At 42.6% G+C, this 15,341-nt stretch overlaps 2 protein-coding genes across 3 annotated transcripts; one reads left to right on the top strand and one right to left on the bottom strand.

Moving 5' to 3' along the window:
* Positions 1-87: 87 nt before the first annotated feature.
* PSMD10 (proteasome 26S subunit, non-ATPase 10) lies at positions 88-3,886 on the bottom strand. Its single transcript, XM_083876281.1, has 5 exons — positions 3,758-3,886; positions 3,577-3,675; positions 2,475-2,621; positions 2,206-2,372; positions 88-1,205 (listed from the first exon to the last, which is right to left on the bottom strand). Exons 1-5 carry the CDS (start codon positions 3,869-3,871, stop codon positions 1,052-1,054), a joined length of 681 nt encoding a protein of 226 aa, XP_083732407.1. The 5' UTR covers positions 3,872-3,886; the 3' UTR covers positions 88-1,051.
* A 122-nt stretch (positions 3,887-4,008) lies between these two features.
* On the top strand, positions 4,009-15,267 carry ATG4A (autophagy related 4A cysteine peptidase). Of its 2 annotated transcripts, XM_083876277.1 has the most exons (13): positions 4,009-4,114; positions 5,670-5,780; positions 6,935-7,006; positions 7,717-7,815; positions 8,320-8,421; positions 8,980-9,052; positions 9,865-9,944; positions 10,896-11,083; positions 11,186-11,264; positions 12,168-12,313; positions 12,874-12,930; positions 13,760-13,871; positions 14,108-15,267. In XM_083876277.1, exons 1-13 carry the CDS (start codon positions 4,105-4,107, stop codon positions 14,170-14,172), a joined length of 1,194 nt encoding a protein of 397 aa, XP_083732403.1. In that variant the 5' UTR covers positions 4,009-4,104; the 3' UTR covers positions 14,173-15,267. The 2 variants fall into 2 exon arrangements, with proteins under 2 accessions (XP_083732403.1, XP_083732404.1); XM_083876278.1 differs by lacking the exons at positions 10,896-11,083; positions 11,186-11,264.
* Positions 15,268-15,341: the final 74 nt, after the last annotated feature.

The raw sequence follows: 15,341 nt of genomic DNA on the forward strand, positions 1-15,341 counted from the left end.
TACAAGCTATTTAGAAAATACTGGTTATATTATATGTAAGTTTAATAAAGTTTTATAATACCAAAGACTGTTGTTTAGGAAAGTTCTTTATTTCACAGAATTTCATCCTTTGTTCAAGGGGAAATCTACTCTACTGGTGTCAAAAATGATCTTATCAACATCAGGACAGGAGGTCACTTTTCACACTCTGCCTTGTAATAAATTAGTATCAGGATTTGCAATGAGTAAATAAAGATTAAACCAGGCTTCTGGTATAAGATGGTAAACTGCAAGTGTCAGTGCTGCATGTAGGAGTCAAAGACAACAAAAAAGGAACCTACAAAAGGAGCAAGAAGAAAAAATACTGAAGTACATCCCAGAGGAATATACAAGCCACCATTATAGAACAGTGTATTTGCAGAGGTAACCCTGAAACTGTGTCTTGCATTCTGCAGGCAGCCCAGTGCACTTCATCAAATACATGTATTTAAAGGCTCAGAGAAAAACAAGATAACAACCAGTAACAACAAAAAAGCTTTACACTTGACATCTAATACACCAAGAGTAGCAAAAATGGATACAATTATCTAAGTAACTGAGCAAACTGCTTTCTACAAAGAGAAATACAGTGTAACTTAGAATCATCTGGAGAAAGACAATCAGTACCTACAAACACAGACAAAACCCCACACACAAATCACAAAGGCTAAGGGCAAAAACAAAGACTCTAGAAGAAAATAAAAATTGGTTTTAAACGGTTAAACATTTTTGGTCCTGTTTCTTGAAACAAATAATTCTAAACTGGGACCTGAAGTAGAAGATTTATACACATCACACTGCAAACTGAATGAAAACTGCAAGATATTGAAAAATACTTTAAAATCAGTGAACTATTTAATTAACAGGAAGTACAAAGAGTTGTTTTGGCACTGCACTTGAAGGACAGCTTCAATAAAAACATTTCATTACCACTGATACCATACATGACATCCTAGCAGGACTATCATGATCTGAAGTTTTGCAGTCTTAAATACAAGTGCAACAGGAGAGAGACTCGAGTGGGAAGCCCCCTTTAGCCTTCCACCATTCTCTTAAGGATGGCTCCCAGGCCACCCTTTGCCACTTTCAGTGGGGTCAGCTCTTCTTTATTCTCAATGTGAATGCTTGCACCATGAGACACCAGCAGCTTTGCCTCCTCCACTCTCTCTTCATCGCAGGCTAAGTGACTGCAGTGAGAACAAGAAACCCACAGCCACTGTTAAAACTGCCCAAGCTTTTCAAGAGCAATAATTTAAAAGAGCTATGTCAAAACCACAACGTGTGAATGTTGGGGGGAAGATACAGCTGACAACAAACCCACAGGCAGCCAACTACCTAGACAGATTCCAAAGCTTGCTGTCCAGTCCCTCTGCTGTCATTTAGCAACTCAAGAACATTCCTCCTGCTGCTCTCCTTGCAATGTTAAGACAGCTCTTTGTGTTAGAATTTGGCTCTGCAGTCAGCAAAGCTAGAGAGAACATAATCCACGGTGAGAATGGAAAATGGCAATCTCTATTAAATTGAAGGCGAGAAATAAATTGCCCGATGCTAAAAAATAATGAGTTACTGCAAATGCAGCAAATGCTTTTGTCCATTTGGCACAGTGTCCTAGGAAGAACTATGTGCATTCCAAACTGAGGTTTATGTACAGCTAAAACACAGTTCTTGATCTTATTCACAGCAAAATCTGTGTTTCACTGTGGTTTTGACACCAGCTCCAAAGTAGCTGTAACCCTTACAGATTGAAATTGATCTCTAAGGTAACAACAAACACTGGGCCGATTTACTTCAACTGCAACTTATTTTCTTTAGAGAGGTGAAGAAAAGCTTCTGAAATGAGTTCTAGCTTGGCAGGACAGAGCAGACCAGCCTGCAAGACCAGTTTCCTCTGACTTTGATGTCATTAGCTCACTTTCTACCGCGTAGCAGCAACCAATGTATTCCAGAATAATATAAAACATGTCCTACACTCTTTAAGAAGATACAGTAACTCAAACTAAAGCATGCATGTACAGACCACTAAGGCAAAATACTAAGTATGACTTTCTGAAGTACTTTTTAATTGCACAGGGATGTGAAGCAAGACAGTGTTTTGAGGCAATGAAAAATTAAAAAAAGGACAGTGAAGTAGCAGAGTTTCATTTCAGAGAGATTACTCTACAATAAGCAAAATAAAAAATTACTTACAGAGGAGTATTCCCTTCAGAGTCCCGTATATCCACAGTTGCATTGTGCTGCACAAGGATCTGTACCATTTTCAGGTTTCCTTTGGCTGCTGCTCTGTGTAACGGGGTGGACTCAAAATGATCTGTTGCATCCGGATTAGCCCCGTTCTCCAGGAGCATGATTGCAATCTGAGTGTGTTGAAAGAGAAAGGAGTGGGGGAGGAGGATGTGGACTTCACATACCTTAATCCTCCTTCCAAGAACACCAGCAGCTCAGGTAAATATACATACCTCCTGCTTGTTTTTGGAGGCTGCATAATGCAGGGGTGTGCAGCCATTCTGGTTGACAGCATTGACATGAGCACCCTTAGCAATGAGGGCTTTCACAATCTCATCACGGCCTGCTGAAGCAGCAATGTGCAAGGGAGTCCAACCAGCCTACAGAGGACAAGAAGAAATCCATTACAAAAACCACGAGTGTCAGGCAGAAAAATGTGATAATGCATAACCTAGACAGACCTGAATCACTCATACTGCACATATTCTTATCAGTGTAAAGGTAAATATTATTGATTTTCACTAGATGCAAGGCTAATGTCTTCTTACATGCCTGCATTCAGTACCTGGAAAAAGCTGCCAGTTAAATGAGAGAAATCACTCCTGCAATGCAGTTATGCACGGGATCTTTGCAGAACACTTAGTCCCTGCTGAATTTACACTGGGGTCTTTTTAAGGACAAACAACAGTAGTAGAAAAGGGTGCTAAAAAGTTTCTGACACTTTTTCTATATCCTACTCTCTAAACTGATGAGACATTTCCTTCTTTATGGATAACATTTAGGATGCTTTGTAATGGATGCAAATATTTCAACTCTTCCTCTAGAACAGGAGCAGGCCATCTCCTTTCCAACTGTGAAATCACTGAACCTGCACCTGTTTCATTAATGCCTTCCCCAGCACAAGAAATCTTCAGGGTGCCTCATGATCTGGCGCAACATATTTGAGAGATCACACCGACATAAAGGTAATGTGAAAACCCCAAGAACCACCCAAAATCTCGGGACAATAAGCAGGTCTCAAATCTCCCCTCACGAGAGGAGGAGGCCTATTTCCACAGGAACTGTGAAATCCTGCACCCTGCCTTCCCAGCGCACACAGAGCAGCCTGGCCTTTCCCAGGTGTCAGACACGGCGCTGGGCGCACCAGCCGACGGGAGGAGGGGGAAGAGGACGGAAAGGAACCGCAAAAGCTCCGGGAGCTTCTCCAGGCCGCTGCCAGGGCCCCAGTGAGGCTGAAACCACGACAGCAGCGGGCTCGGGCATCACCGGAGCGCCCGGCGGCTCCCCCAGGCCCGCGGCTCCCTCAGGCGGCCCGGGGCAGGGCCGGGCACTCACATCGTCCTTATCGTTGACAGGCACGCCCAGCCCGAGGAGCAGCTCAGCGACGTCTGTGTGTCCCGCCGAGCAGGCCCAGTGCAGCGCGGTACGGTGATCCTGCGGGAGGGAAGCCGTGAGCGGGGCGAGGCCGGGGAGCGGCTGGCGGGAGCCGCCCTCAGGCCGCCCGCCCCCGGCTGACCTGGTCGGCGCGCGTGGCCTGGGCCCGGTCGCGGAGCAGCAGCGCCCGCAGCTCCTCGAGGCGGCCCGCGAACGCCAGGTTACACACGGCCACGTCCGACACCGCGCCCTCCATGCTGCCCCACGCCCGCGGGCCGCCAATCAGCAGCGCGCCGCTGCCCAGCCCAGCCAATCGCGCCTGCCCGCCCGCTCGGGCCGCGGGGCTGGCTGGGGTTTGTAGTCCTGCGGGCGCGGGGGCGGCGCGCTCCCGGTGGGCGGCGGGACTGCAGCTCCCAGGGCGCCCCGCGGCGCGGCCGTGTTGTGCCTCCGTGTCGGGGCGAAGGGGAGGAGGATGGTGACAGCGGGAGGATGGAGGCCGGTGAGGGGCGCGGGGCGCGGGCACAGCTGGCGGGGCGGCGCGGAGGGGCCGGGCCGGGGCTCCGGGGCTCCCGTAGGGCCGGCGGCGGCGGGAGCTGCCCGCGGGCTGACAGGAGGGGAGGCGGCGCAGTGCGATCCGCCCTGAGGGGTCGCCTGGCGCTTGGGGTCCCGCGGCCTCTCCGGGGGCCGGGGCTGGGGGCTCGGAGGGGACCCGCTGCGAGGGGCTCGGCCGGAGCCGGGGGCCGGAGCCGGGGGTCGAGGCCGGGTCTGCCGGCCCCGCTCCGGGAGGCGCCGCAGCTCGGCGGAGAGCGGGGAAAGGAAGGAGACCCCGGGAAGGGACAAGAAGCCCTGGCGGTACCTTCTCGAGTGGTCCCAAGTGTCCTGCGGCAGCAGGGGCGGCCGAGGTGGGGGGCAGGTGCCTCCGGCTGGATTTCGGGGGTCCAGAGTGTCTTAAGTCTTTGGACTCAAAAAATAGATAATTCGCTCTCGAAGTGCAGGGAGCCGCGGCTTTTCTGGCGGAGGATGCAGGGCACGGTGCGAGAAGTTGCTTTGCTGAGCTGACAGCCCTCGGCAGGGCTGAGGAGGAGCTGTCTGCTGTTTGAGCACGGCCGGAGGGGACGGGGAATGTCGGGGCTCGGCAGTGCTGGCCCCGCTGCTCCTGCCAGAGGGTGGTGCCGCTCCCTTTTCATTGCTGGAGTGTATATTTCTTTAAATGGAATCTTACTTTATATATATATATATATATATGTATGTGTGTGTGTGTGTGTGTGTGTGTGTGTGTCTGCTGATTATTCATTCCACGTACTGGATATATGTGCACTGAGTAGGGTAAATTGTTTTCACTTTTACCTTCTGATTTCTTAGCACTGTATTCCTTAAGGTTGTTATCTAAAATAAATGATTTTTCATTAATTTGTACACTTGAAGGGTTGTTTCACTCTTCCAGAAAGCACCATTTTAATGATCTAGTAAAGGACTGTCTTCCTTTAGTTATATTAATTATAATTTGTTATTTTTCACTAAATAGATATGATATTGAATAATAAAATCAATAAATCTATTTTCTTTTTTTCTGAAGTGTTTCAAATCTCCAGTTGGGAAAGTAAAGCCCAGTCTTGCTAACACTTTTCATATCCTTCCCTTTAAGCATGAGGCAGTAATCACTCTGATTTGTATTTTTTCTACATTTCAGATGAAGCTGTGGTGCCTACATTTTTTTTTTTTCCTTTCCTCATTATCTTGAATCTAATCTCCTCCTCACTGCAGTCATCCTGAACTTTTGTCACTGGCTTCAGTGAGGAGATTGCTTATAATCCAGGTGTTGTTCCTGGTGTTCTCTCAGCACTCACTGAGGATCTAAATAAAAGCCAAGGCATTGGCTATTTCAGTGTCAGAACAGCTTTTAAGGGAGAAAATGAAAAGCAGCTGGCAGCACTGCTCAGCAGCCCCAAAGGCTGCAAAGATTTGCTGCAACTGCTTCAGTTTGAGGACTCAAAGTTGTGCATAAAAGAATGAGGGGATAAAATGGAGTTTGAATTTTGTGTATTCCTGTTCAGTTTTATCTAGGTATGAAAACCAGATCACTATTTTGTCAGACTACTTAGAAGAATTTCCAGAAACTGATGAGCCAGTGTGGATTTTAGGAAGGCAACACCACCTAAACACAGGTATCTTTAGAAATGAATTATCTGTAATATCTGTAGAATATTCATAGATTCACATGCAGCAGCAGCTCCTTATGTTCCCTAAATGTCTTGTGAGGGAAGTTTGTTTTCCTTCACCACCAGGTGTAAGCAGTGGAATTCCTCCTGCACAGAAACCAGAACCAATGTGCTTCCAGCTGTAATTCCAATGTAATTCCTGCAATATGGTCACACTCATAGCACAGGCTGTCAGCCTTGTCACTTCACAACATCAGGGCCTCAGAAATAAATATATAAGCAACTTCTGGGAAATATTCAGTATTACTAATGTCATTTTCCTGTGAGGGATGCTGTCTGCAGCCCGTTGATTGCAACTAAAATGATATTTCAAATAACAATAATAAGTTAATCCATGTCACACACTGCATTTTAGTGAAAATAAATACATGACCTAAAAAATTGGAGCAGAGTAATGTGTTTATGTGAAAATAACGTTTCAGAAATGAGTTTTTCTCCCTGGGGAGGAGACAGGGGCATCCTCCTGTGTCAATGTCAAAGGCCACCAGTGCAGGCACCGTGTTCAGGACAGCTGAAGGTGCTGCATGCAGCCCTGAGCAGCAGGAGAATCCTTTGGAAAATCCAGCCAGTCTGAGCCACAGCTGAGGGAAAATTCAGCAAATAGGATTCTTAAGCATTCTTCAGAGCCTTTGGAGAATTCTCTAAGTGCATGTGTTTAAACAAACAAGAAAAAAAAGAGAGGTTTAATTCAATTTAACATGATTAACCTTCTCTTAAAATTGCTTTCTGTTGGGTTTGGAGGTAATGTATAATTCCATGTTGATTTGCACGTAGAACTTCTTAACCTGCTTTACCAGTTCTTTCCTGAGGACAGAGTTCTCAAGAGTTGTTTTATTCAGGCTGGGCATAGTCATTGCAAACACCTTGTAAAACTTCATTGGCTAATAATTATTTCTTCCCTAATAAGTTAACTTTAATTAGCAGTCTGCGAAAGCTCTCTGTGTTTAAACTGCTAAAAATGTTTCAAGTATTAAGTGTCTTGTATGTAAAAGCTAAGAGGAGCCTTCCTTGCACTCTATATATTGACTGTATAGGGATAATTTGAATTTTTCAGTTTTAAGTCTGTTTTAATAATTGATTTCCTCTTGAAATTATTCCAGACAAATCAAAGTTATTGTTGGATATAAGTGCTCGTCTCTGGTTTACGTATAGAAGGAAGTTTTCTCCTATTGGTGAGTACACAGCATTCCAGCTGCCTGCTTATGGATTAGCAGGATTAGTGATGATGTTGGTGGAGACTGAAAAGTTATTTTTACAGTACTAGAAGGGTTTGATCATAATTTAACTGTGTATGCAAACAAATGGTTAAAGCTATTAAAATCACTGCTTCTTGTACCTGTCTATAATCAAGTCTTCGTGTTTGTGGGGCAAGCAGTGAAGTGACAGCAGCACTGTCGAGGGAGAGGACCTGGCTCAGTGCCTTTAGCCTGTGGTAAAATGACACTTGTTAGACGTTCGGCTGTGAGGGTGTCTCAGGAGCTGAGTTCTGTGCAAAGCCCAGAGTTGTTAGAGGATTCACTGTGAGGGTCTCCCAGGAGCTGGGCTCTGTGCAGAGCTTATAGTTGTTAGAGGTTTGACTGTGAGGGTCTCTCAGGCTGTGCAGAGACCAGAACTGTCAGGGGCTCACTGTGAGGGTCTCTCAGGCTGTACAGAGCCCAGAGCCATTAGAGGTTCACTGTAAAGGTCTGTCAGGCTGTGCAGAGCCTAGAGCTGTCAGGGATTCACTGTAAAGGTCTCTCAGGCTGTGCAGAGCCCAGAGCTGTTGGGGGTTCACTGTAAAGGTCTCTCAGGCTCTGTGCTGACCCAGAGCTGTTGGAGGTTCACTGTAAAGGTCTCTCAGGCTGTGCAGGGCTGTGCTGACCGTGAGCTGCTCTGTCCCCAGGAGGCACAGGTCCCTCATCTGACACGGGCTGGGGATGCATGCTGAGGTGTGGGCAGATGATGCTGGCCCAGGCACTGATCTGCAGACACTTAGGAAGGGGTGAGTACTGCTGCTGAGCCAACTTTGGTGTTATTTGGAGGCTGTTTCATTTTTGTTGTCGTTTTCCATAAAAGCATAAAACCTAAATTTATTAATGAAACTGTGATGGCCTGATAAAGTCACTAGTGAATTGTTCTTGTCTGATGGGACAAAATCATGTCAGCCTTAAGCAGAGAAACAAAAACAGAGGAAGGACAAATAGGGAATCCCACTGTTGTTATTTTATCAATCTTTTTGTGGAATACCCAAGTATCTAATACTCAGAATATACTTGCAGTTGGCATTGTTATTTTAGTTTCTAAATTTTCACATGATAGCATGGGATGATAAAGGACAACTTGATAATAAACGAGAAGGTGTGTCTTCTAGGATCTCTAAATAAAATGTAAATATTAGAGATGGATTATCTCTTAAGACCTCATTGTATGGCTTTCTGCCATCTAGAAATTTGGTCAGTAGAATGAAAACATTCTTTTTTAATTTATATCGCTTTTTTCCTGTAAGATTGGCAATGGGAAAAACACAAAAAGCAACCGGAAGAATATCACAGAATCTTACGGTGCTTTCTGGATAGGAAAGATTGCTGTTACTCCATCCACCAAATGGGTAAGAACACACATCAGCTTCCTTCTGTCTACTGAAATTCCTACAGTGTTGAAACGTTCTCATTTGAAATAAGTTAATTAAAAATTTTTAAAAGGTGGTTATGAAGACAGTGTATATATTTATATATAAATAAAAATGTATGCAAGTGGGTGCAAAGTATAATAATTCAGAAATTTTTATTCACCAAGACCTAAATAAATTTGTATTCTAGACACTAGCTCTTGAGAAAGCGTGCAAGTTTTGGGTAGCAGAGTTGATAGTAGTCATAGATAGTCATAAATAGATAGATAGTCATAAAACTTATTGCTGTAATTTGTAAGTTACATATTTGGACATATAGACATATTTGTAATTTGTAACTGTCATTATAGTTTTGGAACTTTTTGTGAGGGAACTAGCAGTCATTAAGCTTTGCTAAGAGTATAGACTTAGGAAATAATTGTTGTTGCTAAATACAGCTTGCAGTTGCTCTAGAATGTTTGTGAAGATATTAGTAGGCTGTGCTGTTTGACACAGACTGTGACCAGCCTCTCTGTGGTGTTTTCCCCTACAAAACAGCTCAGATGGGTGTTGGAGAGGGGAAGTCCATTGGAGAATGGTTTGGACCAAACACAGTTGCTCAAGTCCTGAAGTAAGTCATGGAAGTGACCTGGGACGTGCTCAGACCACACCGCGCTGCCCGAGACTGCTGGGGACAGCCTGGGAGCTCCTCCTGCTCTGGAAGCTCCTCCTGCTCTGGAAGCCATACCAGGGACAGGGATAGTCAATTCTCCATTCTGGAGAGAGAAAGGAGCTAAAGGGTGTCCTGGCCTCCAGCTCCTTTCACTTACAAACTCTTCATGACTCACATAGCAGTTTTTCAGGCTTGTTTTAGACAACCAAATCACCCTGTGCAGCCTGAGAGCTCCCTTCCCCAGAGTTCTGGATGTCACACAAAGTGGACAGAAACCCCTGTGCTATTATGCCACCCTCCTCTAACTTTTGGGTGCCAAAATCTCGTGCTGCTCTGGCTTTTAACAACCTGAAATAGTTCCACTGAGTTTAGTGGAACCTCTTAAGCACAAAGTAATGTGAAAAACTGGGATAGGAATTTTTTTTTATTCTCTTCATGATGTCAGGCACAATCAGGCAGAATCCCACAGCAGAATCTGTTAATTGCAATAAAAAGTAATAAACCTAATTATGTGTGTTTATTTGGCAAAGGGACAATTTTCACATGGTATAGTGTGTGTGCTTTTCCTGGAACCACTCATTATGATTTTTTTCCAAATATGTTAAACAGTAAAAGTTATCATTTTATTACATGGACCCTTAAAAAACTCCAACAATTTTTTTTCCAAATAAATGACTTTTTTACTCATAAACCAATTAACTGTCCTGAGTTAAAAGCTACCCTCATGGTCCTAGTAAGCTTTTATTAACTATTGCCTCTATATTTTCTAGGAAGCTTGCTTTATTTGACGAATGGAATTCATTAGCAGTTTATGTATCTATGGACAACACAGTGGTCATCGAAGACATCAGTAAGTGAAACAGGAGTTTTTGCTTTAGTGTCCCAGCAGATATTAAAGAGTAGCTCAAGCTCATGACAAATTTAATTGTTTGGACAAACTACTTCTGGGAGCATTGGGGTAGTGGTTGGATTTGATGACATTAAAAGTATTTTCCAGCCTAAATGATTCTGTGATTATTTCCTTGGTGACAATTTTTGATTTGACTTCACTCTTCTGAATGTATCGAAGTATGAGCAAAATCTATTTGTTACCAGGGTAAGAAAAGGAATAAAGGAAATGGATACTCAGGTTTGGGGTTTCCAGAAGTAAAGTTAGCACAGAACAGTGAGGCATTTTTGGTGACCAGCTTATATACCATGTGGATGAGAAGGTGGAGTTTGGTCTGTGGTACCTTAACTCCCATTTCAGCCATGGAATGAAGTTGCAGTATGTAAAAATACAGAAAATTGCTTGTAATATAGAGTTTGCCAGAAATTTGCTTTTCTCAGGCAAAAGGGAAATGAGGGGCAGATAATTCAGAAATGTGTGGCCCATTTTCAGTTGTTGGAGGGGTGGGTTTACAAGTGGAATTTATCCACAGCCTGGTTCTACTTTAGTCCCCACTTCTGGTCATTTTATGTGTGTATCACTGGAAGTGAGGAATTCCCAGAAGAATTTGTAATGCCTCCTCTCCGCTATATCATATGCCAGGCAAAGCTTGACAGCATTAATACTGGGAGTAGTAAATGTAACTTTAGTGTTAAACACCATCCCCTCATTTTTCCTGTCTCACTAGTGTGCCAGCACAAACTCACTGCCAGAATTACTTCTACTAAACAGTCAGGATTTCCATGCCCTGCTCCTTTTGTCTTAAAGCAGGAGCTCTCTAAAGCTGTCTGGAAAAGCAGTTTAATTCCCGACTGAGAGGAAGATGTGCTCTGTGTTGCTGTGAGCATTCACTGATGTCTCTTTTCATTCCAGAGAAGATGTGCTGGTGCCCTGCCCAGAGCAGCAGCGTTGCCCACAGCAGTGCACATTTGCACAGAAGTGCTCTTGGCCAAAACAAGAACACAGCAGGATTGTGCCCAGGCTGGAAACCCCTCTTGCTGATTATCCCTCTCAGGCTAGGGATTAATCACATCAATCCAGTGTATATTGATGCCTTTAAAGTAAGGGATTCTTTAGTGGCTTGTTTGTGTGTGTGAAAAAGTTCAGGTACCTGTAATATCAATAAACAAATCAATTTAATTTTTCTCTCTTTGGACTCCTAGGAATGCTTTAAGATGCCACAGTCTTTGGGAGCATTAGGAGGGAAACCAAATAATGCCTATTATTTTATAGGATTTTTAGGTAAGGAAGAAGGAAACTTACTCCAAATATCCATATGACTGAAAGAGAGAGGATTTTCTTTGGGAAGAGGCAGTAGTAAGCATTTTAAGCATGAGAATGGAGAAGAAGAAACATACCTCAGACAGTTCAGGAACAGTATGAGGCCATCCTTATAGGAACAGAAAAGGAGAAGCAAAGCTTGACATAAAAGTGTGGAATGATATAAGCAAGAACAAGACACTAAGAAAAGTTGATAGCATTCAACAAGTGTCAGATGTCACTGCTGTGTAAATACTGAAATTTTCTAATCGTGAATACTTTCTAGTTAAGAGTGTCTTGTTTTATTGTGTCTTATTCTTTTGCTTCCTGGCTTTCTTAAATTATTGTCTCATATTTTTCAATTTTTTCTCAAAGCAGTATATCTTTCACCTTCTTTCATGTCTTCCATTATTAATTATTGCAATAGTTGATCCTAGATTCAGTCTTTCATATTTCACCCTGGTCTGATCTGTAACTTCTTGGATATTTTGTTCTTTCTTTTGTAAAACTTGAGCTGCTTTAGTCAGACTTATTTGTTCAATTTCTGGGTGAATGCCTAATGGGATTACAGATTTCATTTGTGGTGATCCTGTATCTTTGATCTGAGGAATGTTAGGGATTACTACAGTTGAGATTTTTAAAAACTGTACTGGACCTCATGTAGATAAAGAAAAGTGTGTGACAAAGGTAGAAAAAAAATCCCAAAAATGTACCCTAAAAGGTAACTGGAATAGTGTTGTGCTTGACTTTCCAGTTCTCTTAGACTCCCTAGCTAGAGAGTTGGGATACAGACTGATAATGCAATTGATGTTTTACAAGTCTGGATGGAATTAGTGTTTATTCTGCCCCTTGCTTGTCCTCACCATGTGGATTTTACCCTTCCAGGCAATGAGCTGATCTACCTGGACCCTCACACCACTCAGAGCTTCGTAGATTCAGAAGAAAATGGCACAGTTGATGATGAGAGCTTCCACTGCCAGCAAGCCCCACACAGAATGAAGATCATGAATTTGGACCCTTCAGTAGCTTTAGTAGGTGTTGGAAAATAATAAATGTGTGTACTTTATTCAAAGCAATACCTCTGGGCACTGGTAAGGGCAGCAACATGTTGTCTTGATCACGGGGCACTTTTCTGCAATCTAAACTTCAACACAGAGTAGTTTACATGTTAACTGCATAGGATACATGAATTTTAGCTCAAGCAGGGGACCAACTGTTTGTATCATGGGGAGCCAATTAAGTTTCTTTCCTGGGGAACACAGACCTTTTCCAAGAAGTAGTTTGAAAGTCAAAGCAAGGGACTGAATCAGGTTTCCTTATTTTATTCCATCACTATCATCTGTGTGTTGGTTGGTCTCTAGAAGATTACCTGAGTTTATTTAATCTACAAATCTCCAAGTGGAATTACCCAGCACAGGTCACAAGAATAGTGTGGTAGTTGAAGAAATTCAGCCTGATCTCATGCCAGTATCCTTTGGTTGGGTTATGGGTGATTGTCACTTGAGATATAACCCATACATGGGTAGCACAGCATCTTTGCTCATTGATACAATTGTATTTAAAAATATTACTGTGTGTATTCTTTCCTTAGGGCTTCTTTTGCAAAGAAGAATGTGATTTTGATAACTGGTGTAGTCTTGTACAAAAGGTAATGCTACTATCTTTTTTTGCTCTGTATGAAGTGGTGGATCCTGTTCTTTTTTCAGTTAAGGGAAATTCCCTGCCTGCAAATCAAATAATGAGGGAGATCTGACACTGCTGATGGAGCTTGTTCTGCATTTTGCAACCCTGAGCCCTGGCACTGGGAGAGGAAGTACAAACACCTCCTTCCTGAGCTTGTCTTCTGTTAGCAGTGCTGCTTTAGGGGCTCATACCTCAAGCGAGCAGTTGGAATATTAAGCAACAGGAATGTGAATATGAAGTACCACCAACCAAAAGCATGTATTTCAAAAAAGGCTACAGAAAGCAATGTGTAAATAACTGAAGCAGAGGATATGATGTAGCTCACCTGATAGCAGTGAAATTTTGCTTCAATAATAACTTGTTTCTCCTGATCAAAATCTATCTTTCAAACTCTGTTGGATTTTTTTTTGAGTAGATAGATCTGTCTTTTGTTCCCACTGATCCACAGAAAACTTGAACACAGAGAGGTCCAAGCAAGTAATTTACTTTTAAAAGGCAGAAGTATGTTCATGTTCTCACTGTCTGTTTGCTCCATTGAACAAAATTATAGATACCAAAAATTATGGATATCAAAGCTCATTATAATGCACTGATAACTTGTAGGAGAGTTTAAGAGCTCCATCTTCCAGGTGTGTTTTCAAGGAGGACAATACTAGAGATGTGTGAAGCAGTGATGCATGATGGCAGGCACCTGAAATAACAGGAATTTACAGCCTTTCTTCTTAGATAGATAGACAACATTAAAAATGTTCTTAATTAAGCAGGCAGTTTTTTGGTTTGTGTTCTGCCCTCAGGAGATTGTGAAGCAGCAGAGCCTGCGGATGTTTGAGCTGGTCCAGAAGCACCCACCTCACTGGCCTCCTTTTGTACCTCCAAGCAAGCCAGAAGTGACCACCACAGGAGCAGGTGTGGTACCACTCAGAGTGGGGCTCAGCTGGAATAACTGGGCTGCTCTGAGGATCAAGCAAGCCCTGCACTCCTAGGGAGTATCAGTTATCCCAACAGGCCATGTCCAATTTACAATTTAAATCTTTGAAAATATTTCAAAGGCAGCATTTCAGAAGAGGAGGGGTTTGAGGGTTTTTTTAGTCAACAAAATCAGGCATGTCTTTACATTCTAAATGGTTTCATTTCTTTTTCAGAACTCATTGAATCTACTGACAAGCTATTTGAATTGGAAGAAGAATTTGAAATCCTGAGTGTATGAAGGAAACTGTGGTGTCCCTTCTGAGTATTAAACATATTGCTAATATTATTGCATTGACTCAAATTACACAGCCATGTTAGCCCAAAAGTGCCTGAAATCATGGATAACAGAGCACAAACATCCAAAACTCCATCAGGGACAGTTCCTTCTCTCAAAGAGCTTCCCTGGATGGAAAGGCAGTGAAAGATTTTATAAGACCCTGAAAGGGAACCTCTTTTTAATGTGTGTCTTTCTTGAAGACAAATGGACCTCTGAGATTAAGGCAAAAATAAGTCTGTCAATGGGCTGTATGTCTGGAGAAAAGGATAACACAAAATGGGTATTTCTTGCTCTCATATAATGCAATAGTTTAGTTCTTAAAGCAAAAGAGTCTTCAGTAAGGAGGATGTTTACTTCTGTTCCTTCCCGTGGGCTGCATCATAGAAAAAAATGCATTGTCTTGTTTAAAAGATCAACTGGATCAGGAGAAAATTGTTTCCTTGTTAAATATTTTAACATGTATTTGAGCAACCACACTTAATGAAAAAAATGTTTCTGTGAAAGGAACTATGTCTAACGTCTCCGTTTGCAATAGCCTTCCTGTTTCTGGGAGACCTCAAGGGGAACAGGAGCCTCAAAGAGTTGATACAGATCACAACCACTGTTATAGTTATGATATATTTCACCTTGACCTTAAAGTTCAATCATTAAAACTTAGGCTGACTTTTCTTTTGGAGCTAAAGTGAGTCAAAGGTGGTTTAATTGTACCTTATTTATTTAAAAAACAAAGATTTACACAAGTATCTCTGTTACTGCACTTTATCTGTGCATCTAATAAATTTCTTAAGCTTTTCATAGGTTGTATGCTGCTATATTTTGTTAATTTGTTTGTGTGAATGAAATATAACCCAGGTTATCTTAAAACTTAATATATAGGCATATGCAAAGTACTTAATTGTTGGGTTTTGACTTGTTGCCTTTTGAAATCTGTTTTGGTAAAAGTGCCTTAATTCTCCAGGTTTGTCAGAAGAGCCGGTGCAGTTTTGTTTCTTAGAAAGAGTTTCTCTGTAGCAGCTATAAGAAAACCAGCTCAGAATAAAGGCAAAGATCTTTTAATTCATTCTACAGTTCCTTTTTACTATCAGCCAGTCCCCATTTTTATCATTTTGTCACAATAGTGTAATGCACAT

The sequence above is a fragment of the Zosterops lateralis genome, assembly GCF_965231275.1.
Source record: "Zosterops lateralis genome assembly, chromosome: 21".
Classification (NCBI taxonomy): domain Eukaryota; kingdom Metazoa; phylum Chordata; class Aves; order Passeriformes; family Zosteropidae; genus Zosterops; species Zosterops lateralis.